Below are 25,009 nucleotides of genomic sequence, written 5' to 3'. Positions count from 1 at the left end.
GTGGGATCCGGCCTTCTCCGTGCCTCGGTGTCCTCACCTGAGAATGACGTCAGAAATGTGAGCACCGGGCGAGGGAATCCCCGCAGGGTGCCCGGGGCACGGCCTGACCGTGGAAAGCATGTGTCCTAGTTATTCCTGTCCCCATTAGTACTGCCACTGTCACAGTGCGAGACTTGCTCCCTTCCAGCTCAGTGTATTAATTTCCTTGTGATGACCCTGCCCCAAGAAATACAACCCCCCCCCCCAAATATGTGTAAGAACGTTCATTTTAGAATCGTTTGCAATAGTGAAAAAAAGCGACTGGAAACAATTTAAATTCCATTGGTCAAAGTTGGTTGAGTAAATTCGGGCATAACTGTGTCATGCAATTCAGCCTAGGAAGTTGGAGTCAGAGGCTTGTATACTGACACTGAGGTTTAAGATATTTAAATTAAAAAAAAAATTAAGTTATAGAATAATACGTGCATGGTGTAATGTCAAGGGAAAAAAAAAGTATCAGCGTGTATGTGTATGTCTCTGTGTGTGAAAAATACCCCCCAAAAAATCGCTGGCAGGATTGCTGCTGAATTGTTAACCTGGAGAGGGACCAGGATTTGTGAACGTTCTCTTTCATTGTCACCGTGTGGTTCTGGAATTTTTACGGGAGGGTGTGTTAACTTTAAAAAAAAATTTTTTTTATGTTTATTTTGAGGGAGAGAGAGAGTGCAAACAGGGGAGGGGCAGAGAGAGGGGTAGACACAGAAGCTAAAGCAGGCTCCAGGCTCTGAGCTGTCAGCACAGAGCCTGACGCGGGGCTCGAACTCATGAACCGTGAGATCATGACCTGAGCCAAAGTCAGATGTTGAACCGACTGAGCCACCCAGGCGCCCCTGTTAACTTTTTATAAACTGGAAAAAGGGGTCCTGGTTTCTCCACACTGTCATGTTATTGGATATCTCAATCTTAAAGAAAATTTTGTCTGATAGATGAAACCTAGTATCTTATAGTTTTATTAAGGTTGAATATATTTTTATATGTTTCTTGGTCACTGCTATGGCTTTCACAGGGATTTTCTGCTTTGTTTCTCCTGTTTATTTTTCCTTCAGGCATCTGACATTTTCCTGTTACTTTGCAGGAGCTCTTTGGAGGTTACAGAATTTAATCCTCTGTCTACTGCATGTATCGCAAATATTTTCTCTGAAGCTTTCCCCAGTCATATTTCATATTTCCTTAAGTCATTTCTGTTCATCAACATTTGTTGAGTGCTGGCTATAAACCAGGCATTGAGCCGAGAGCTCAGAAAGCACATTCCCGGAGTAACAGGGTGGGAAGTTGGCCCACAGGTGCCCATTTAACCAACTGTGACCAAGTTTTACGAAGATTCATGGTGTCCTAGCCTGCTGCTGGGCTGAGGGAACAGGGACTCTAGGATACAGGAAGGAAGAGCAGGAAGGAGAGAAAAATAATTTTATTTCTTTTCCTGGTCTTAGGAGAGGAGAAATGAGATGCCAGCCTTTTATGTCTTAAGATTTTATTCTCTTACCATAGACGTATTAACACAAGAATAGCAATCTGTAATTGTGCAAGATTCTCTTAAGACATTACTATGCTTTATATGGGCAGTTCATTTTTTGAAGCAGCCTTCCTTCAGTTTGTGGTAAAGTCCTATTTCTAACAGCTTAGGAAACGTGACCGATTCAAACTAGAGACACATTGCCGTGATTTATAAGCAGGCGGGTCTGCCCTCACGGAAGTCCCTCTGCGGCCTGCCATGCTTCTTGGGGCCACGTTTCCCCAGAAATGGCTTTGCGCCCCCCAGGCTCTCGCTTTAATTAGACGAGGTCTTTGAAAAAGGTGGGCGAAACGAAGTGGGTCCGGTGCTCCGGCCGGTGCCTGCACGTAGATGGTGTGCGGACTGTGGGCTCCAATTTCAATGTCTTCACAGGTTGGGAAGACAGGTGCTTACCTGCAGTTCCTTAGTATTTTGTCCAGAATGCTCATCCGGCTGACGGAAGTGGATGTTTATGATGAAGAAGAGATCAATATCCGTGAGTCGTGCGTTGGTGACCCTTGGGGTTGGAATCCTCTGTCACTGGTTGCTCGGGTTGACTTTGTGTCTTTTGCCCTCCAGATGGAATTCTCAGATCAGTGACCACGCTCACTGCCGGGGCCTTGTGGGGTGCTCTTGTCTCTCCCTTGTCTGTCGTCATCTTGCTCAATATCAGAACAGTGCCTGGGAGGCCTTCATGGGGATGGAATTACTCCACTAAAAATAACTACTGTTTACGGAGTATCTTCCAAGTGGCAAGCAGTGTGCTGGGTACCTTACATAAATGGCCACTTTTAATTTTCTGCACATCACCATGAGAATAATTGCTTATTTCCTGATAAGTAACTTGCTCAGGAATCCAGCTGGGAGACGGCAGAGCTGGAACTGAGCTGGATTTGACCACGGCCTTCAGAAGCGGGGTTATCCATCCGGGCAGGTCCCCACTCAGGCAGCCGAGTGCATAGGTCAATATCTTAGGGCAAAACCCAAGTATATGACATGTGGGGGAAAGCCATTCCTCCTTATTCTTGGAACAGAGTTTGCCCTGATTAAGGTAAGACTGTCTTTGAGCCGCTGTTTCATGCTCCAGTGTCTCTGCATACTTTCCTTCAGCGGCTCGTAAACTTGGTCTGGTAAATGAATCCGTTGCTTTGGGAATTAAAATTTGTGTGAGCAGTCCGGTCCGTGTTGCAAAGAAAGGGAACCAGTGAGTTGCGCGGAGGCTAAATGGCACTTCTTTTTATCTATTGGTATCGTTTACGTGGGAAGTGTACGACCTGATGATTCGATACACACGTACGTTGTGAAATCACCACTGCGGTCAAGCTAACTGACATATTCGTAGTTTCCAGGTTCATTGCAGTGTTATTCATGGTAGGCGAGATACACAAACAACCATATGTGGTCCCTTGATGGATAAAAGGCCATTAGCAGATGAATGGGTAAAGAAAAGTGTGGTATATACACGCAGTGGAATATTATTCAGCCTTAGAAGAAAGTCCTGTCATTTGCAAACACAACACTTCTGTATTCTTTACATGCTCTTGACCGTGTTTGAGTTTTGACTTGAAGGAAATCTGGAACCAAGGAAGCCCATCCAGCCCTTGGTCGTTCCTTTGAAGGAAAAGGAGAGAGACTCTTCATCCCACCTCTGAGCTCTCACACTACCCCCGCCCCACCCACAGTTTGGAACTTTATTCCAGATGAAAACCAGCAGCCCTGTTGAGTCTCTGTGTCCTCTCTTTCTTGGATACCCCAATGACAATGACAGGAGTTGAACCCAGCTTGTTAAACTTCAAAGCCCATTTTCTCAGATAGTCTCTTAATACGTTGGTTTTCTTGGTAAAACGTGGATAATTTCTGTTTTATGGGGCATTGTGAAGGTTGAATGATGTTCTACATATGAAGCCTTGAGCGCCTACTAAATATGCAATAAACATGCCTCTCTTCTTTCTTTCTTCCCTTCCTTCCCTCCCTTCCCTCCCTCCCTTCCTTCCTTCCTTCTCTTTCTTCTAGACAGGTACTCTGGTCATGTGTACATATCCTAGATGTAAAATCAATATGTTACATAATTTGAGTTGGACCAACTAGACTTTTTTTGCTTTTGAGCCAGCAAGCAATTAGTGTGAGTGTCATAGACTACACCAATTATTGCAAGATGATACACGGCGAGTGTAAAGATGGAGTTTGGACCACGTGTGGTGTTGGCATTCAGAAGGGAGGAACCAATGGGTCTGAACACTTGGAAGAGGCTTTCTAGAGGTGCAGTGATAGGACGTGGCCATATTGGCTGCATAGCGTTTAGATCTAAAACAAGAACAAGAACTATGTTAGGTTCCATTGGCGTTGGGAACCTACGTATGTGGGGGATGGGGCTGAGGGGAAGCTCAGAGCAAGTGGTAGGTGTATTGGGAGTTGCTGAAGTCAGTGGGGGAGCCAGGAAAGCAAACTCCTCCCATGGGAAACACAGCATAGGCGGGTCCTCTGGTTACGAGGTAGACCCAGAGGCACCTCTTGCCTCCTTAGAACAATCCTGAAAATGCAGTATGTTCTGGGAGCTTTTGAGATACAGTAGCACCCCACCCCCCCAGTAGCCCATAGACTCAGTGATAGCTCTACCACAAGCATCGTCCTTGGACACATTTAAAAATCAGTCATTCTCAGGGCATCTGGGTGGCTCAGTTGGTTAAGCATCCGACTTCACCCAAGATCACGATCTCACAGTTCGTGAGTTCGAGCCCTGCGTCGGGCTCTGTGCTGACAGCTCAGAGCCTGGAACCTGCTTCAGATTCTCCCCCGCCCTCTCTCTCTCTCTCTCTCTGCCCCTCCCCCGCTCACACTCTGTCTCTCTCAAAAATAAAAGAACATTTAAAAAAAATTTTTTTTAAATCAGTCATTCTCATTTCCTAGTTTGTCACCTGCCTGTGTTTCCAACGATCTTACAGACCTCAGAGAGGAGTCCGATTGGCATTACCTCCAGCTCAGTGACCCCTGGCCAGACCTGGAGCTGTTCAAGAAGTTGCCTTTTGACTACATTATTCACGACCCGAAGTATGAAGACGCCAGTCTCATCTGTTCGCACCTTCAGAGCGTGAAGAGTGAAGGTCAGGCTTCTAAATCTCTTGCCCCACCTTCCTCCAGAGTCCAGGGTCGAGCCTCGCAAAGGGCCGAGTGGAACCGTGTCGGCGGTGAGCTCGGTGGTGCGGCGGTGAATAGCCAGCAGTGCCTGGTACAGAACTGAGGTCACCGCCCCACAGACGAGGAAGCGCTCTTCCCGCGAAGGCAGGCTTGCGGCTCAGCGCATGCTGACCTTGATGCGCGCTCTCTTGGCGGGTGGTCACGGCCAGAATATCCTCAAGGTTCTGGTTAAGAGAGGATAAAAGGCATGGATGTTTATGTAGGAATTTGAGTTGTCCTCACGAAATGCACCCATCTCCCTCTCTACCCTCAGTGTCCTGTTTTCTCCCTCCTCCTTCCGGGACCGCCGACTTTCACAGCATTATGACCCTGCAGGGTTTCAGGGTCACCTTCAGCAACCGTCAGATATTCGTGGCCGGTGCGATATTAAGCACTGACCAGAACAGTTTGGTGAGTGGAAAGGAAAGGAAGATACTCACCAGTCTCCGTGTCAAACCGATAATTGTCTCTCCCTAGAACCATGTTCAGCGAACGATCCTTCATACAGACCAGTCCCTAATTAAGGTTTAGTGTTAAAGTCTTCATCTCGCTAAGTCCTTTGAAAAGAACAGAGACAAGTCCTCTGTAGTGCAGGGTCTGCGTATGAAGTCGGCCACCCATTTGCATCGTCAGGTGGCGAATCCCTAAAGATGTGCGTATAGGATATTCGTGGGCCCGTCGGCGAGACCCCTCGTGAACGTGGTCTGTTAGTTTCTCCCGCTGAACCTCTGTCGTTTCTGACCCGCCGAGTCACCTCGGGGCCCGGGCAGGTGCCGTCGCACAAAGTCCTATTACGGCATTTCAGTTCCTTCCACTGCGAGCGGGCGGCGGAGAGAATGTCTGTCCTGTCCTCCTGCGGCTCTGTAACGCCGGGGTTTCCTGCAGCCAGGGGGACGTCCCGGAAGCCGGAGGAGCTCTACGTGCGGCGCCAGACAGCGCGGATGAGGCTGTCCAAGTACGCGGCCTATAACACATACCACCACTGCGAGCAGTGTCACCACTACATGGGCTTCCACCCCCGCTACCAGGTAGGCCGCGGGGCGCAGAGGCCCTGCGTCTCCAGGAGCGCTTGCGGCGGCCCTTCCACACGTTCCTCAGTGTTTTCATTCCGGTTGCTGGGGGGGGGGGGGGGGGCGGGCATGGAAAGTTCCGGAAGCTCTTGCTTCCCGGTCTCCTGTATCTTCAGTTCCCTTCAGTAAGCTGCAAAATTATTGCCGACGCTACAGAAACCGTGATTCTCCTGGGATTACACGTTTACCGGTAGCAACGTTAACTGACTGCGGATGTCTTCGTTTTCTTGACGTCCTGGCAATTGCCAAAGTTAGTTCATTGCAGCAGGCACCGAGCGCTTCTGCACCAGTCACAGAGATGAATAAGCTTTATCCCCGTATTCAAGACTCACAGTTTAGGGGCGCCTGGGTGGCTCAGTCGCTTGAGCGTCTGACTTCGGCTCAGGTCATGATCTCGCGGTCTGTGAGTTCGAGCCCCGCGTCGGGCTCTGTGCTGACAGCTCGGAGCCTGGAGCCTGCCTTGGATTCTGTGTCTCCGTCTCTCTCTGCCCCTTCCCTGCTCACGCTCTGTCTCTCTCTGTCTCTCAAAAATAAATAAACGTAAAAATAAGACTCACAATCTAGGGGTGGAGAGATGCACTTGGACAGGGCAGAACTTCAGAGCAATGTAAAGCTGGCAGGAAAAGCAGTAATGTTGGCACGTAGAAATACTTAGAGAAGGAGATCGTAACGTGCACTTACTGAGCACTTACTACATGCCAGGCAATGCACCAGGCACTTTCGCTATGTCATTTCCTCTAACCTTTATTTTTCTTGTTTTGAGAGAGAGGGAGGGAGGTGAGTGAGTGAGTGAATGGGGGAGGGGCAGACGGCGAGGGACTCTCAAGCAGGTTCCACGCCCAACGTGGAGCCCGATGTGGGGCTCGAACCCCGACCGTGAGATGACCCGAGCCAAAATCAAGAGTCAGACGCTCGATCAACCGAACCGCCCAGGCACCCCTTCCTCTAACCTTTTTACGTGATAGAAAATGATATTTACCCCAGACACTGGGGCAAATGGATTAAGGCTGCCCCTGGGCTCTGCCTGTCTCAGGTTCTGGCTGGTCACCTGCAGGTGGCTGTGTTCAAGGCACACCTCCAGTCATTCAGAGTGACTGGATAGGGAACTGCCCTGTCTAGCTTTTTATTCTCACTAAAACCACACAAGGAAATAACATTATCCCCATTTGATAAATGAAGGTACTGTCTTGGGCAGGAAGGAGAGGAGAGGGTTTTGAAGAATCAATAAGAATTTGCCAAGGGGCCGGGGCAGACAGAAGCATGTGAGTAGAGGGAGGCACGGGGTCTCTGGGGGAATTAGAAGGGATTTCAGTCGGGCATCGCTGGACCATAAGGCGCAAGGCGTGGGCGAGCCCAGGAGAGGATGCTGGGGTGGGGGTGAGGGGGCAGAGACACCACAGAAGGCCCCGGGTGCTGTGCGGAGAGCGGGACAGGGGCTTTTCCAGGGAGAATGGCATGGAGCGGCCTGATGGGGGCCAAGCTGCCTTCTGCGTGGTCTCATCGTGGCCTCACAGCGGGCCTGCGAGGCTGGTCGCGCAGAAGCAGTAGCAGGTGGGGTTTTACGTCCAGTGTGTGTTTTCATTTCAGACCTAAGCAGGGAAAGGGGAGGAGCAGCTAGACCTGGTGTGCGGAAAGCCCATGCCTTGGCTGCTTCCAGAAGGGCCTTGGCACCTTCCAGAGGTGGCCTGAGCACCGGCCTGCCGCGTCTGTCCCTTTTGCAGAGGGACGCAGCAGATAGGGGCTCTAATTCTCCCACATCCGCCCGGCCTGGAGCTCAGCTGTCGCTGAAGTAGCACCCGTCTTCTTTTAGACGGTTTAAAAACAAAAACAAAAGCAAAACTATGCGATTTTACTGTAGACAAAATTAGAAAACACATATGAGCAGTTTTGTTTTTTTTTTTAAGAATTAAAAATAGTGATCCTGTGCAGATAAACCGTCCTCATGTTTTTCCCCGTGGAGATGAAGTTATTCTTTCAAAGCGGAGAGTATGTACGTGAGAGCGTTCTCTTAATTTTGACATTAAAGAAACAGAGACCCGCGGGCTGTAGAGTCGTGGTCACCACGGTCGGCATCTGCAGTGAGTTAACAGAACTGAGCGCGGAGACCCCGGCCCCGCACCCGCCGTGTTCAGGGTGCTCAGGTCTGGGGGCCCCGGCTGCAGGGGACTCGGAACCAGGCCACGGGAGGAGTGCTGAGGGGCACATGACATGCCCGCTCCCTGCTGGCCTTTCTGTGCCCCTGTGCACCCTGGAGTCTTTTCTCTCCTCTCACGGCTCCCTGATCCGTTGTATGAAACTTCCTCAGTTACACCCCCCCCCCCTTGTTGCCTCCCCAGGTCAAAATCTTTTTCTGTCTCATCTCTGCCCCCAAAGGGCTTTGTGGTTCTGGGGGAGCCACAGTGGGAGTGACGGCCCATGTGCCCTGGCCTGTGTCCACCCCCTCCAGGCCTCGGGGAGCCTCAGGAGTGGCCCGCACCTGCTAGCTGCAGGTCTGGGGAGGGGTCGGGGAGGGCTGGATGCCCGAGCTGAGGCCTGAAGGAGGCTTGGGCAGAGCCACGGGGCGGGTGCGGGCCGACCGGGAGGGGGTGAGGGGACGTGAGGCTAGACCTTAGGGATAGGAGTGAGCCCAAGACCTCTGAGTGTCTGTTTCCACATCCATAAAGAGGGGATGGTGATGGGGCGCCTGGGTGGCGCAGTCGGTTGAGCGTCCGACTTCAGCCAGGTCACGATCTCGCGGTCTGTGAGTTCGAGCCCCGCGTCGGGCTCTGGGCTGATGGCTCAGAGCCTGGAGCCTGTTTCCGATTCTGTGTCTCCTTCTCTCTCTGCCCCTCCCCCGTTCATGCTCTGTCTCTCTCTGTCCCAAAAATAAATAAACGTTGAAAAAAAAAAAATTTAAAAAGAGGGGATGGTGAAACTACCTGCTTCATAGGGTTAATTACAGCCCCAAAGGGTGGAGGGGGCCGAGACAGTGCGTGTGACGGAAGTGTGCAAGCGCGTGTAGTTATTGATAGTTTTATTAGTGAGTTTCTACGCATAACGCCTGTGATGGGAAGAATCCATTTACTGGCATTAAGCGATGAGACGTGAGGTGTGAATGCTTTAGTGGGTGACCTAGCACGAGTCCGCAAGGGGTTGGGGCCAGAAGTGGCGTCACTGGGTGGAGCGGGATCAGAATGAGGGGTGGGGGGGGTGGGGGCGCCTGGATGGCTCAGTTGGTGAAGCATCTGACCTCTGCTCAGGTCATGATCTCGCCATTCCCGAGTTCAAGCTCTGTGTCAGGCTCTATGCTGGCAGCTCAGGGCCTGGAGCCTGCTTCGGATTCTGTGCCTCCCTCTCTCTCTCTGTCCATCCCCTGCTAGCACTCTCTCTTTCTCTCAAAAATAAATAAACATTAAAAAAAAATAATAATAATAATGAGGGGTGGGGGGGGAGGGTCCGCAACTGAGTGGGCGTGGCCTCGGGTGTCTGTCCAGCCGCAAGACCTGGGCGTCCACGCTTCGTACCCGGACCAACCTGTGGGTTTCTCGGGCTGTGGGGCAGGTGGCAGTGACCTGTGTGGTGTCACGGCCACGACGGGCCTGGGCTCTTCTGGGAGGTAATGCCGGACTCTGACGACAAGCTCTGTCCTTTCCCCTCACGCCTCAGCTCTATGAGTCCACCCTGCACGCCTTTGCCTTCTCTTACTCCATGCTAGGAGAGGAAATTCAGCTACATTTCATCATCCCCAAGTCCAAGGAGCACCACTTTGTCTTCAGCCAACCCGGAGGCCAGCTGGAGAGCATGCGGCTGCCCCTGGTCACAGACAAGGTACGGCTCTGGCTCGGGGGGGGGGGGGCGCAGAGTGGCTGCAGGTGACCGTTGAGCTGGAGGCTGGGGTTGCCTGATGAGTCAAGGGCAGGCGGGGACCGGTGTGTGACTGAACGTGGAGCGGGCTGGGGTTAGGGTCACTCCGTCAAGTTCCGGCCTTGCTCTACCGTTGTCTAGCTGTGTCGTTTTGACTTGTCACTGAATGTCGCCGAGCCTCGGTTCCCTCACCCTGTACGCTTCGGCAGCAGTCACTTTGCAGCAGCTTCTTGCGAGCATCATGGGAATAACCGACGTGAGGCACCTGCACAGTGCCTGCGAGGTGACAGGTGCTGAGGACGTGTTCGTCCCTTCCCCGTTTTGTCTCGAACAAGCTGTTGTGGAACGTTTTAGGAATTTATTTATTTCTTCTGGCAGTGAGAATGAGCAGGCGAGGGGCAGAGAGAGAGAGGGAGATGGAGAATCCCAAGCAGGCTCTGTGCTGTCAGCACAGAGCCCGACGGGGGGGGGGGGGGGCTCAAACCCAGCTGCAGGGACTACTCTGTCGCGGCCAGCCTTCTCTTCTGCCTTCTTCGGTTCTTTGGAAGCGAAGCCCAGATGGTGCATCATGTCATCCGTAAAAGATAAATTTTCTCTCTTGGACGAGCTCGTTCTTAATAACTCGCCGTCTCTGTGACCAGCATTCTTTTTTGTTCGTTTGTTTGTTTAACAAAAATTTTATTATGAAATGTGAAACGTTTACAAAAGTTAGGAAGGAGGTAGTTCAACAAACCTCCCCGCAATTTATCATCCAAATTCAACAATTACCAACATTCGGCCACGTTTAGTTCATCTGGGTTTTTTTCCCTTTGCTGAAGTATTTTATCTTTTTGTTAACATGAAATGTATTGTCAAATTGGCTTCCATACAACACCCAGTGCTCATCCCAACAGGTGCCCTCCTCAATGCCCATCACCCACTTTCCCCTCCTTCTCACCCTGTATCAACCCTCAGTTTATTCTCAGTTTTTTTTTTTTTTTTTAAATTTTTTTTTTCAACGTTTATTTATTTTTGGGACAGAGAGAGACAGAGCATGAACGGGGGAGGGGCAGAGAGAGAGGGAGACACAGACTCGGAAGCAGGCTCCAGGCTCTGAGCCATCAGCCCAGAGCCCGACGCGGGGCTCGAACTCACGGACCGCGAGATCGTGACCTGGCTGAAGTCGGACGCTTAACCGACTGCGCCACCCAGGCGCCCCTATTCTCAGTTTTTAAGAGTCTCTTATGCTTTGGCTCTCTCCCACTCTAACCTCTTTTTTTTTTTTCCTTCCCCTCCCCCATGGGTTTCTGTTAAGTTTCTCAGGATCCACCTAAGAGTGAAACCATATGGTATCTGTCTTTCTCTGTATGGCTTATTTCACTTAGCATCACACTCTCCAGTTCCATCCACGTTGCTACAAAAGGCCATATTTCATTTTTTCTCATTGCCACGTAGTATTCCATTGTGTATATAAACCACAATTTCTTTATCCATTCATCAGTTGATGGACATTTAGGCTCTTTCCATACTTTGGCTATGGTTGAAAGTGCCACTATAAACATTGGGGTACAAGTGCCCCTATGCATCAGTAGTCCTGTATCCCTGGGGTAAATTCCTAGCAGTGCTATTGCTGGGTCATAGGGTAGATCTATTTTTAATTTTTTGAGGAACCTCCACGCTGTTTTCCAGAGCGGCTGTAGCAGTTTGCATTCCCACCAACAGTGCAAGAGGGTTCCCGTGTCTCCACATCCTCTCCAGCATCTGTAGTCCCCTGATTTGTTCATTTTAGCCACTCTGACTGGCATGAGGTGATATCTCAGTGTGGTTTTGATTTATATTTCCCTGATGAGGAGTGACGTTGAGCATCTTTTCATGTGCCCGTTGGCCATCCGGATGTCTTCTTTAGAGAAGTGTCTATTCATGTCTTCTGCCCATTTCTTCACTGGATTATTTGTTTTTTGGGTGTGGAGTTTGGTGAGTTCTTTATAGATTTTGGATACTAGCCCTTTGTCCGATATGTCATTTGAAAATATCTTTTCCCATTCTGTCGGTTGCCTTTTAGTTTGGTTGATTGTTTCCTTTGCAGTGCAGAAGCTTTTTATCTTGATGAGGTCCCAATAGTTCATTTTTGCTTTTAATTCCCTTGCTTTTGGAGATGTGTCAAGTAAGCCAACATCCCTGATAAATATGGATGCAAAAATTCTCAACAAGATACTGGCAAATTGAATTCAACAGCATATAAAGAGAATTATTCACCATGATCAAGTGGGATTGATTCCTGGGCTGCAGGCCTGGTTCAACATTCGCAAATCAATCAATGTGATACACCACATTAATAAATGAAAAGATAAGAACCATATGATCCTGTCAATCGATGCAGAAAAAGCATTTGACAAAATTCAGCATCCTTAATAAAAACCCTTGAGAAAGTCGGGATAGAAGGAACATACTTAAACATCATAAAAGCCATTTATGAAAAGCCCACAGCTAATAGCATCCTCAATGGGGAAAAACTGAGAGCTTTCCCCCTGAGATCAGGAACACGACAGGGATGTCCACTCTCACCGCTGTTGTTTCACATAGTGTTGGAAGTGCTAGCATCAGCAATCAGACAACAAAAGGAAATCAAAGGCATCCAAATTGGCAAAGATGAAGTCAAGCTTTCCCTTTTTGCAGAGGACATGATATTATACATGGAAAATCCGATAGACTCCACCAGAAGTCCGTGACCAGCATTCTTAGAGGCCCTCCTCATAGGGACGCTTGGTTTCACAGATCCAGCCTGACCGTCTCAGAGTCAGCTTGCTGCCTGCCCCCAGCCCCGGCCAATGTGACCCTTGTGTGGGAACATTTGTAAAGAACAATGGGGGCCTTTATTACAGGGCATCTCCTACCCTGTGGGCTGGGGCGGGCTGTTGCACTGGTGGAGGGTTTCTCTGTTCCCCCCCTCGCTTTTCCAGCCAGTTCCAGCCAGTTCCAGCCAGACCTGGGTACGGGCACCAGGTGCAGCACAGGTGCTCTGAGGAACTCAGAAGGAGTGGAAGGCCTAGCTCAACCAGAAGAACTTTTTTGTTGAGGGCAGAGTGGAGGAAAACCCAGTTCTTGATATAAAAGATTCACAACCGGAGTGTATTAGGAGCTAGGCTGCAGGGATGAGGGACTGAGGGATTTAAATCGTCCAGACTAGTATATACTCCACACATACTCAGTGCCAACACGGGAGGGGGATCCGTTTGGGTCACTGACACATGCCAGTTAGTTTCGGTTGTGTAACTGACCGTTCCCAAGCAAGCCCTCACTCCGCTTGCGATTCTTCGGGCTGGCAGCTTGGGCTCGGTCCCGCTGTGTGGTTGCCCTGGCTTGTTGCGATCACTCGTGTCTGTGGTTAGCTGCCAGGTCAGCTGGGGGCTGGCCGGGCGAGGGTCGCCTCAGTGGGACGCCCATCCCTGCCCGCTGCGGTCTCTCCTGCCCCAGCAGGCCAGCCCCGGCTCCTCCCGGGGAGGGGTCTGAGAGAGAGAGGATGGAATGCGTCCGTCCTCGGGGGGCCAGGCTCGGAACGGGCGCAAACCATCGTGTTCCCGTCGTCTTCTCGGGAAAAGCAAGTCCCAAGGCTAAGCTGCATTCAGTGAGTGTGGAAACTGGCTGCGTTCTCTTATCGGAAGCTTCCGCGAAGTCCCATTTCTTTTTTTTTTTTTTTTTTTTAATTTTTTTTAACATTTATTTATTTTTGAGACAGAGAGAGACAGAGCAGGAATGGGGGAGGGGCAGAGAGAGAGGGGAGACACAGAATCGGAAGTAGGCTCCAGGCTCTGAGCCATCAGCCCAGAGCCCGACGCGGGGCTCGAACTCACGGACCGCGAGATCGTGACCTGAGCCGAAGTCGGATGCTCAACCGACTGAGCCACCCAGGCGCCCCCGAAGTCCCATTTCAAAGGGAGGGGAGTGATCGTGACCGTATTCACAAACACTTCCCCTCCTCATTCCTCTGCTTTCCAGAGCCACGAGTATATAAAAAGTCCAACGTTCACCCCGACAACCGGCCGTCACGAACACGGACTCTTTAACCTGTACCATGCCATGGATGGTGCCAGCCATCTGCACGTGCTGGTCGTCAAGGAGTATGAAATGGCCATTTATAAGAAATACTGGCCCAACCACATCATGCTGGTGCTCCCAAGTATCTTCAACAGCGCTGGAGTTGGTAGGCATTTTTTAACATGCCCTGCTTGGTAAAATTCCTGCGAACGGAGACTTTTGGGAGACCGTCCTAGAGATGAATGGGTTAAACGTTCTTCATCAGGCTCCTTTCATCTTGAAAGCTATAGCCTTCTTCCGTCTTTGGTCACTGCTTTGATTCACATTCTCCACGGTCAGAGACAAGGATAAGCAGACAAGTGTGTGTGCAGGTTGGCGATGGAGATTAGGCCCGTCGGGAGCTGGCTGGTCATGGGCTGGGGCCTCGATGAGCCGTTCTAACTCCAGATGGGGCCTTGGTCCTGGGTAGGGCAGACCTGAGGGTGGGCCTGTCCTGGGTAGATGTCCGTGGAGGACCGACCCAAGAGTGGGCCTGGGGTTTGCCCATTTCAGGCGCCGCCCACTTCCTGATCAAGGAGCTGTCTTACCACAATCTGGAGCTGGAGAGGAACCGGCAGGAGGAGCTGGGGATCAAGCCACAGGACATCTGGCCTTTCATCGTGATCTCGGACGACTCCTGCGTGATGTGGAACGTGGTGGATGTAGACTGTGGTGGAGAAAGAAGCAGGTGAGATGCCCCCCCGCCGACCCTGCAAGGAACATGAACCTGTTCCTTTTTTTTTTTTTTTTAATGTTTATTTATTTATTTTTTGGAGAGAGCGTGAGCAAGGGGGGGACAGAGGATCCAAATGGGCTCTGCGCTGACCAGCAGAAAGCTGGACGCGGGGCTTGAACTCACGAACTGTGAGATCGTGACCTGAGCTGAAGTCGGACATCAACCGACTGAGCCAGCCAGGTGCCCCAAAGCTGTTCCTTTTCAATGGGGGCTTCTTAGCTACCTCCTGAGGACCACAGAGGACACCGCATCTTAGAAGGCACAGTATGTGGTTCACATGGCCTTGTATGTCGTAGGCTCTTATTTCAAGCCCAGCGTAGTTTTGAGGTTTCAATTTTTTTTAAGTTTCTTATTTTTCATTTATTTTGAGGGGGGGAGGGGCAGAGAAAGAGAATCTCAAGCAGGCTCCACACTGTCAGCGCAGAGCCCGATTTGGGGGCTCAGGCTCACAAACCTCAAGATCAGGTCCTGAGCCGAAATCAGGAGTCACACGCTTAACTGACTGAGCCACCCAGGCGGCCCCTTGTGTTTTTAACTTTTTAAAACTTTTCTTGGATGTATAATACGTACAGAAAATCACACAGTATATATTCAGTATAAAATACCTACAGAAAGTAGGACACACATCCAGAAATTTTCACACACTGATCACCCATTTAACCAACTCCCGTTGGAAGAAATGGAACGTCACCAGTGGCCCAGAAATTCCCTCCTGGAGCCTTCCACACCCTCCCCCTGCCGCCAGCCTAATTCCTAACAGCCAGCTGCATTTTTATTTGCTGTGTGACATTAGTGTAACAACTAAACTCCGAAGGGTGTGCCTGGAGGTGGGCACCAGAGGGCACGATGTAGGGAAGGCTCAGTAGATAGACTCGGAACATCGTTGGTAAAATACTTCCTTTTGTGATTTTTGCCACATGGATGTTTCAACTTAGGGCTGCCTGATGACTTCTGATTATTTTTGGCTTTTTTTTTTTTTTTTTTAAGAAACGTGAGGTCATTTCACCTCTTTAATGTTAGTGGTACCCTCCTGTGACAATTACCACTAGTCCCTGTTCTTCTAGAGAGAAAATGTGTTCCGGATGATAGAGCTGCCCGTAGTTTATGGGAGCAGTTCTGCTTTGCTGGCAATATTCTCCCTGACGCTCTTCCAAAGGCAAGAGCTCAGCCGGGGGCTGAGACTGGGAGAGAATGGAGCCTTCATTCTGCGTTCCCGAATTCTGTTCTGAAGCAGCAGTTAACGCCCTGGCATGTCACGGCTGGCCAGGGCCCTAGAGAGTTTATTTAAGCCCCTTGGCTGGGGAAAAGCAAGCGGGGGTCCAGAAGAGTTGAGCTGCATGCTGGGGCCCAGCTCCTAGCCCTGGAGCCCCTCCCGCCAGCCCCCTCCCTGGTCATCAGGTGTCCCTGTCGTCGCCACAGTCCTCAGACAGTGGCAGTCAGGGTGGGGGGTATCTACACACTACCTCCTTCCTTCCCATTCCCTTACTGGAATTCACAGCAGAAAGCCTCGCTCTCCCCACCGTTTTGCCCTCAGGTCTGCAAACGGGAAATGCAGTGTTTTAGCCTGATGGGGAGGAGGTAGGCTTTGGAGACGGCGCTGTTTGAGTCCGAGCTCTGTTGAGTGACACCGGGCAAGTTCTTCAGAGCCCCTTTTTTCCTCATTTGTAGAATGGGGATGATAGGTCTAGGTCATGAGGTTGCCGTGAGGATACGTGATAGTAGATGTGACCCGCTTAGCCTGGTGCCCGGCACTCAGGGTGGCAGCGATGATCTCCACCTGCTCCAGCCCTACCCAGCTCCTAAGCGTCCGGTCCTGGGGGCCCTGCTGCTGTTTGCCCCTCAGCCTGGGGACGTCCGTCTCCCTCTTTCGAGCAGGGAGTTTTCCTGGGCAGAAAGAAACGTGTCTTTGAAGCACATCATGCAGCACATCGAGGCGTCCCCCAACATCACCCACTATGCCCTGATTGGCATGCGGAAGTGGTCCAGCAAGACCGGGAGCGCCGAGGTGCGGGAGCCCTTCTCCCGCTGCCACGTGCACGACTTCATCATTCTGAACGTGGACCTGACCCAGAATGTGCAGTACAACCAGAACCGGTGAGTCCCCGCCCTCTGTGGCCGTCGGCACCGCCCCCGGCCCAGAGCCCGCCCTGAAGGGCAACCTTAGGCCTGGGGGACGGCCGCCTCCCCGCTGCTGCGGGGCCAGTGGAACCGGAGGCTTCCTTCCCGGGGCATTGCTCTGGCCCTGCTTTCAGCCCTCAGGTTTTGGGGTGGTTTTTTTTAATGTTTATTTTTTTATTTTGAGAGAGCGTGTGTGTGTGTGTGTGTGTGTGTGTGTGTGTGTGCGCGCGCGCACAAGTGGGAGGGCGGGGGGGGGGGGGTGGAGCGGGAGAGAGAATTCCAAGCAGGTGGATAGTGCTGATAGTGAAGAGGGTTGATCCCACAGACTTCGAGACCCATGACCCAAGCTGAAATCAGCCCTCAGGTTTTTTTTTTAATCTTTTTGTCGTATAGGGGGGCCTGGGTGGCTCAGTTGGTTGAGTGTCCCATCTCTTGATTTTAGCTCGGGTCATGATCTCAGGATTTGTGAGTTTGAGCCCCACATCTCTCCCTGCCCCTTACGCACATACACTCATGCTACGCTCTCTCTCAAGATAAATAAACTTTTATTTATCTACTTATTTTAAAAAATTGTTTTAATGCTTATTTTTGAGAGAGAGAGAGAGAGAGAGAGCATGTGCACATGAGCATGAGCGGGGGAAGGATACAGGGAGAGGGAGACACAGAATCCAAAGCAGGCTCCAGGCTCTGAGCTATTAGCACAGAGCCCAACGCGGGGCTCGAACTCACAAATAGCGAGATCATGACCCGAGCTGGAGTCGGACGTTTAACCAACTGAGCCACCGAAGCGCCCCAAGATAAATAAACTTAAAAAAAATTTGTTTTTAATTGTGTAATTCTGTAGACTGTAGATTTGCATAAGATCGTTCAACTTCCTTCATCGGTTCACGTGATCCTTTATATTAGTGACTTACGTCGTACAGTGTCATTTCTCTTACTTTTTTGCTTCCTTCTCGGAATACGTCAGTTTTTAGGAGCATTAACACTGAAGAAAACTAGGAAGTAATTTCCATATGACTCTCTCTCTGGGCCTGGCCACGGAAGTGCTCACATCTCGAGAATAACCAGATTGCCAGCCCTTATCAGGCATCCCTATAGGCCAGGCAGTCGGCCACACCCAAGATGTCCCTCTTAGGAGCCCTGGGGCCACACCCAAGATGACCATCGGAGGTGTGGGAGGGTCGCTTTTGGAGCCAGGCTGCCCTGCTAAGTTCTGGGTTTTTTCTTTCTCAGCTTTGCAGTTTAGGCTGATGACTTAGCATCTCTGAGCCTTGTTTTTCTCAGCTGTAAGATGTGGCTACTATTTTTACTCTAGGGAGTTTGTTGTTCTCTTTCTTTTTTTTTTTCTTTTTTCTTTTTTTTTTTTTAATGTTTCTTTTTGAGAGACAAGACAGGGGCAGAGAGAGAGGGAGACACAGAATCCCAAGCAGGCTCCAGGCTCCGAGCCGTCAGCACAGGGCCTGATGTGGAGCTCGAATTCACGAACCATGAGATCATGACCTGAGCCAGAGTCGGACACTTAACCGACTGAGCCACCCAGGCACCTCCCTTTTGTTCTTTGTTTGTTGTTTTGTTTTTTTGTTTGTGACGCATGGATGAAACGGTGTTTGTGAAGCCCCTCACACGGTGCCTGTAGCGTGTGATCAACCAGTGGTAGTCCTTCTGTAGTTTAAGCCCGGCCTGGTGCAGACACGTCGCAGCCACACCTGGTCTCCTTATTTGTGTTGTCTTCTTTATATGCCGCTATTGAGCGAGGTCTTCAAGGTTGGAACGAGCCCCCCAGCGCGGGGGGTGCACACTCCGCGTGGCTGCTGGGGGCGTGCCCGGGGCCGTGGGCCGCGTCCAGTGCTATCTGCTCCCTCCTCTGCTTCTGAGCAGGTTCACGTGTGACGACGTGGACTTCAACCTGCGGGTGCACAGCGCCGGCCTCCTGCTCTGCCGGTTCAACCGCTTCAGCGTGATGAAGAAGCAGATTGCCGTGGGCGGGCACAGGTCCTGCCACATCACGTCCAAGGTGAGTGCGCCCACTGAGTCTGCTGCCTGGGCTGCGGTGGTGTGGGAGCTGGCGGGGAGGCCAGGCCGTGGGGCGGCCTTGACGGCTGGTGGCCTTCGTAAAGGTTTTGAATTGGGAGCCTGGGGAAGGGAGGCCCGCCGACGGGTTTCTCTCCCGATCGCTGGTTCTAACCAGTAGCCCCGGTACGCGTCCCGCCAGTGTGGCCGCCGCCAGCCTTCCCGTGAGCGCTCGCCAGCCTGCACGTCCAGCACTGGGCTCTGTGTTCACTGCCCTGGCTTCTCTGCTGGACCCAGCTCCTGGGGGGTGGGGCGCCATGCTCCTCTCTGGGCCCCTGGACAGCGCCTGGCCAGATAACCAAATGGCACCAACAGGCTGGTCTGGTAGCCGTGTTGTCTGTGCGCGAGCCAGCCTCTTGGTGGGGAGAGACGTGGTCTGATTAGGTCAGTGCTGGCTGCGGAATTTCAGGGTGGAAAGTCCTAGCACACCCTCCGAGATCTGGTCTTCCAGGAGGACATATGGGGCTGGCACGACTCTGCCTGAAGGTTCTCTCCGACCCATGGACGGGAGCCCCATTCTCTGCTTTGGACCTCCATCTGCCTTGACTTTTGCCCTGGCGGTGGACACATCAGCCTGTCCCAGTGACTCTTTCAGCCTCTGTCCTGCCTCATCTCCCCTCACTCCTTGTGCGGTTGGTTGCTTATCCTGAGCTGGGCCGGGTCTGAATTCAGACGCCAGTCCCAAACCCCCACCCACCTGCCCCTTCCTATCAGCAGGATGTGAAGCCTTCTCTGAAAGGGAAAGCCCATCCTCATTTCTCTTAAAAAGTAGCAAGACGTTTAAAGAAAAGGTCTGTACTTCCAGAGCTCGGGAGTCGTTGAATTAAGTCCTACCCTCCCCCGCTGCTGAGATTTCTTATTGAAATTGTGTTAGATTTTTAGTTTAAGTTTTACAATTCTGATTTTTACCACATTGTCTATCAAAGATACTGTTGTACTTTTAAAACTGAGTTTTCTTTATGTCTCTCAGTCTAATCCTCTGGCTCTAGATATTTTATGTGTGTTCCTATTTTGAGCATCTTCTTTTCCGCTAGGTTTAGGTTATGTGTAAGAGAGCTGGAACATTCGATAATCTTTCATCTGAATGAAATAACTTACTTTCATTTACTCATTGAGTATTTACTGAGCACGCAGGCCTTCACTCGGTGTAGCCCTGCAGCTGAGGCGGATGTTAAACGTGTAGTGTCCTTGTGACCACCACGAGGGTGACATGTGTCACAGGGAGACCTAACCTTGCGAAGGGTGGGGGAGGGAGTCTGCGTGAGTGTCCCTGAGACAGTGACATTAAAGCAGAGACTCGGGGGTAATACACAGCTGTTCAAAGAAGGATCTGGGTGAAGGAGCTGAGCAGGTGAAAGCCGGGAGGTCAGCGTGGAAGAAGCATAAAGGGCAGAAGGCATGGCGGAGATGGGCTAGAGAAGCATGTAGGGTCTTAGCAGCCATGGGAACATTCTGGACTTTCTCTAGGAGTAATGAGAGACCACCGAAGGGTGCCCAGCAGAGGATTTGATTCGTTTTATTTACGCCAAGTCTCCCTGGCTGCAGCCTGGCAAACGCGTTGGCCGTGGAGTAAGGGGTGGTGGGTGCAGACCGGCGGGTGGTCGGCAGGAAGGGCGGCGGGGGCAGGCGAAGGTGGATAGGTTCTGGGGCCAGAGGGAGGCTGATCCTTCCCAGAGGTTTGCCTCTCCGGATTTAGGGGAGAGTTCCCCAGGTCCAGTGGTCCTCTTGATTATTCTAGACCAGGCGGCAAGTCTTCTGCATGGAGTGGTCAATGCCTACAATTCTTACCGGTCCCACTCGTCAGTTTCACACGTCCCACCGTGGTAAAGCGTAGTTTTCCTTGGCAGAGAATTTCTGGGTTGAGGTATGTGTTCGCAGCTGGGCAGCTCTACCCTGTGACACAGTCTTCCGTGACAGGGCCACTCACCCCAGGAGAGGCCTGGGGAGGGACCTCTGTGCTCAGGGTGGCTGGGAGTGGCTGACCCCGCCTTCCCCGGGCAGGTATCCGACAACCCCGTGGCCATCGTGCCGGCCCAGTACATCTGCGCCCCGGACAGCAAGCACACGTTCCTCGCGGCGCCCGCGCAGCTCCTGCTGGAGAAGTTCCTCCAGCACCACAGTCACCGATTCTTCCCGCTGTCCCTGCGGAACCGCGGCCACCCTGTGCTCTCAGTCGACTGCTACCTTAACCTGGGATCTCAGGTGACTTTCAGAGGGGCCCCCACCGAGTCCACGAATCCGAGAAATTCCTAAAATGGAGGCGCCAGAACCCAGGACTCGGGATGATAGCTACTCAGCTCCTTTGCCTCAGGTGTTTACCCCGCCTTATAGCTGATAGGGTAAAAGCCTGAGAGAGTTTAAGTGGTTTGCCCCCCACTGTAATAAGTTAGGAATGAAAGCCGACGCGGATGCCAAAATTGACGGGTGGCAACTCGTCCGTCGAATTGATGGATTCTCGAATTGATGGATGGGCAAATGTGGATACATTTCTTGGACTTGAGTTTTAGGATCTGGATTTGGACATAACACTAAATCTTGTCTCTGCCCTGACCCCCACCAGCCTTGGGCATTGGCCAAGCAGTTAGTATTTGTTAGACGCAAGGCCCTAGCATGGTGTCGTTGGGTATTTCATGAAAGCTGATGTTCTCTCTTGGATTCCTTCTTTTTCAGATTTCTGTGTGTTACGTGAGCTCCAGGCCCCACTCCCTGAACATCAGCTGCTCTGACTTCATGTTTAGCGGACTCCTGCTATACCTCTGTGATTCTTTTGTGGGAGCTAGCTTTTTGAAAAAGTTTCATTTTCTGAAAGGTAACTTCCCATCCTTTTACCCTGGACCTCGATTTGAATGCCTTTTGGCACCTGGCGCTTCCGAGGAGGTGACTTGTGGTCTTAGTCCCCCTTTGCCAGTGGGTAGACTGAGGCTCAGAGAGGGAATACGACTGCCCTGATTATCCAGGAAGGTACAAGAAGGCTGGGATGCGATCCCAGCGTGGCCCTCTTCCCCTTGTGCCTGTCGGGATAGAGACAAGACACGTCCCTTTCTTTCAGGTAGATATTTTGGACTTGTGGTCCCCGTCAGCCCAGATTCTTAACATCAGCACCCAGGTCCCTTCAGACTTGCCTTCCTCCTGGTACCTGGGGTTTCCTCCTCATCTTGGGGAGCACTGCATGCTCCTTGACCTTTACTGGGATCTTTCTGCTCCCATAGTTGTTGTCACGCTAGAGCGGCTGAGAGCGACAGACGTTTCATTCTCTAGGACTTAACAGTGTTATTAAGGGAATAATAACCAGCCGATCTTATATAATAAGATATAATAATAATCCTGACCGATCTTCCCTTGCCTTGGGTGTCTGCACTCTGACCTTGTCGAGCGGGTGTTTACTGAGCACCAGCGCTGTATGCGGCCTTGGGAAGTAGTAAGAGGTTTCTCCCACGGTCTGCCCCGGGGAAACATTTCGTGTACTAGGAGGACAGGACGTGTGGGTAGGAAGGGCGGCAGGTAGACCGACCTACAGGATGAATGAGCCGACCAGAGGGATTATCGAGGATGCTGGGAGTGGAGAGGAGGGAGAATTCCCGAGGCTGGGGGGGTGGGGGTGGGGGTGGGGGTGTGCTGCATCTGGCCAGTATGCTGGGGGCTCACATGGGAGAGGAAGGGGTGGGGTCAGCCTGGGAGAGGTGGGCTAGCGCAGGGCTGGAACCGGAGCGCTTGGTTGGTGATCTGACCAGCCGACGAGGCGTCTCTCTGCTTCCGGTTCTCCACCCCCTCCACCGCTTTGTGCACATTTCTTCCGCCTCCGCGTTGTGTCACCGGCCAGACCTGCCAAATAACCATCTCGCTGTGTGTCTCGCTGAGAGTACGAAGCTTTCCAGAAGCAGCAGGAGGTGCCGCCTGGATGTCTGGGCCCTCCTTCCCAAACGACACCGTGTCTCCTTGTTGCCGGTAGAATCCAGGCCGTAGCTCTCATTCGTTTTCTTCACCGCCTCTGCCGTTGCCCACGCAGGTGCCACCCTGTGCGTGATCTGCCAGGACCGGAACTCCCTGCGCCAGACGGTGGTCCGCCTCGAGCTGGAAGACGAGTGGCAGTTCCGGCTGCGTGACGAATTCCAGACGGCCAACGCCAAGGAAGACCGGCCGCTCTTTTTTCTGACCGGGCGGCACATCTGAGGGAGACACCGGCAGATTTTCTGCGGGAGGGGAGCCTTCAGCACCTCATGCTCTTGAGGCTAAAGGGACTCTGAGATCCATGGGGTGCTCGAACTGGAGCGGCCCCGGGACCGTTGTGCGGCCCCCTCGTGCTACGTGCCAGGAGCCCAGGCCTGGGCGTTTGTGGTCTTAGAGCAATGAGGATGAGTGGGTGGTAAGCAGGGACGCAAAGCCATGTCTCCTGGGTTCTGGGCCACACGGCCCTGGGCTCTATCGAAGTCCACTTCATGAAGAACAAACTTTTGCCTGCCGTCCTGTCATCCGTGTGCTTCCGTGGACAAATGCGACTTTTCTGAGTTCTAAAGGATCACTCTTGGGTTTTCTTGTAGAGGTGTCAGTAACTTCTTGTTGGGCGATGGACAGGATTCCGACTATGGGGCTTTCCCTATCACCTACTACAAAGCAATATTCCAGAAGAACATCTTTTAACTTTAAAGGCTGGAGAGAAGGAAGAAACAAGGACATTTAATAAGAATTACGTAGGGGCGCCTGGGTGGCGCAGTCGGTTAAGCGTCCGACTTCAGCCAGGTCACGATCTCGCGGTCCGTGAGTTCGAGCCCCGCGTCAGGCTCTGGGCTGATGGCTCAGAGCCTGGAGCCTGTTTCCGAGTCTGTGTCTCCCTCTCTCTCTGCCCCTCCCCCGTTCATGCTCTGTCTCTCTCTGTCCCAAAAATAAATAAAAAAAAAAAAAAAAAAAAAGTTGAAAAAAAAATTAAAAAAAAAAACAAAAAAAAACAAAAAAAAGAATTACGTAACGGCCTACAAGTTTGCTCTTTCAGAAGCCAGGCCAAAGGCATCCACTCTGAAAAAGTAAAGCAGATGATTTTACTTCATAGCAAGTATGATTCTATTAAAATAAAATAGTATAGGGTCAATACCCTACCTCTTAGAAAGGGCAAAGGTGAAAAGAAACTTTCTTTAAAACAAGAAGTGTTTCAGGAAGGAAATTAGAGTTGGAGAGGTTGACCTGAAGAGACCGACTTTGCCTTACAAAGAGGACCAAATTGCTTGCTTTGAAACAATGAAACCACCAGAGGGACATAAAATAGTTGGTAAGAATTAAACTTTTGACTATAATTTATTGAAGCTCAGTTTTTGGTTCTTTAAATAGCTTGTTTTCTCTTACGAGTGCTTGGCCCCGATCAGAATGGACGACAGGAATGCGGGAACGTTCCATGACGCTCACCATTCCGTCTGCCTGTGTGTTTGAGTGCCACCCATGGGCCAGGCATCGGACTGGGTGCTTTCACAGCTATGATCTTGCTTAGTCCTTCCAACAGCCTGGGTGGGTGCAATGATCCTCCACCTGGAAGACGAGAAGGTTCCGATGCAGGGAGCGCACCTCACCGAGACCACTGTGCAAGGAGAGAAGCAGAAGGATGGACAAGTAGACTCCTGGATTCCGGACCAGCGTCTGTCTTGCCCCAGGCCACGGTGCTTTTGGAGTGGCCCCTAACCAAAGGGAGGGTTTGAAGATACTCAGAAATGCACCACCAGCATGCATTCGTACACAGCCATCTTAGACACTTCTGAGCACTCTGATGGATAACAGTCCAAGAAGAAATTATTTTAGAAGATGATGCCTAAGAGTTTAATCTTCCCCCCCCACCCCCGCCCAAAGAAAAACCAGCCGATGAGTATAAAAGATTAGTTCAGTGTTTATAAAATGATCCCTTCGTATATGCCATAATTCCTATCTCGGAATAAAAACTTTCCTTCTTCAGTTGTGTTTGTCTTTTGTAAATAGTAGCTTGTGTGCCGTGCTTCCCATTTTGTTAGTTAATTTAAACTTGGAAGACACCAAACTAATATTCTTGTTTGTTCCAGTCTTATAAATAAAACCTGTGATGCACTCCTGGTTTCTTTGGTGGGAATTAATTCGGTTGGTTTTGTTTTTGTTTTGTTTCTTTGAGAGGGAGTAGTGTGACCAGTGATCTCCAAGGGCTCCCTGCTTACAACCTCATGACATGACAGAAAAGACAGTTTTGGAAAGGAAATTATAAATCCATAGAAGTAAGTGTGTATTAACACATGGAGGAATCCCTGAAAGAGAAAATTAGGTGTAGAGAAGAACGGAAATGAGGGATAGCACAGCTGAGACCATACAGAGAAACATGCTACGTCGGAAGATGGGGTCAGGGGTGCTCTGTGCGTCACGGTGGCTAAGGACGTGGAAGGGGCCTGGGGCATCTGTCACATTGATACG

General features: G+C 51.2%; 1 protein-coding gene across 1 annotated transcript in view; it reads left to right on the top strand.

The window, feature by feature from the left end:
- Positions 1 to 23,297, top strand: part of GREB1 (growth regulating estrogen receptor binding 1) — a 76,478-nt gene extending 53,181 nt beyond the window's left edge. Inside the window, exons 22-32 of the mRNA XM_047069808.1 lie at positions 1,925 to 2,027; positions 4,474 to 4,632; positions 5,591 to 5,733; positions 9,421 to 9,582; positions 13,594 to 13,798; positions 14,185 to 14,359; positions 16,283 to 16,501; positions 18,404 to 18,539; positions 20,597 to 20,797; positions 21,266 to 21,404; positions 22,602 to 23,297. Of these exons, the coding sequence (XP_046925764.1) occupies positions 1,925 to 2,027; positions 4,474 to 4,632; positions 5,591 to 5,733; positions 9,421 to 9,582; positions 13,594 to 13,798; positions 14,185 to 14,359; positions 16,283 to 16,501; positions 18,404 to 18,539; positions 20,597 to 20,797; positions 21,266 to 21,404; positions 22,602 to 22,765 (1,806 nt within the window). The 3' untranslated portion in view covers positions 22,766 to 23,297. The remainder of the gene's footprint in view (positions 1 to 1,924; positions 2,028 to 4,473; positions 4,633 to 5,590; positions 5,734 to 9,420; positions 9,583 to 13,593; positions 13,799 to 14,184; positions 14,360 to 16,282; positions 16,502 to 18,403; positions 18,540 to 20,596; positions 20,798 to 21,265; positions 21,405 to 22,601) is intronic.
- Positions 23,298 to 25,009: the final 1,712 nt, after the last annotated feature.

The sequence above is a fragment of the Lynx rufus genome, unplaced genomic scaffold (assembly GCF_022079265.1).
Source record: "Lynx rufus isolate CCGP_SWC_20201006 ecotype Redwood Valley unplaced genomic scaffold, mLynRuf1.p SCAF_8, whole genome shotgun sequence".
NCBI classification, from domain to species: Eukaryota; Metazoa; Chordata; class Mammalia; order Carnivora; family Felidae; genus Lynx; species Lynx rufus.
This window is presented reverse-complemented; position numbering and strand designations above follow the sequence as displayed.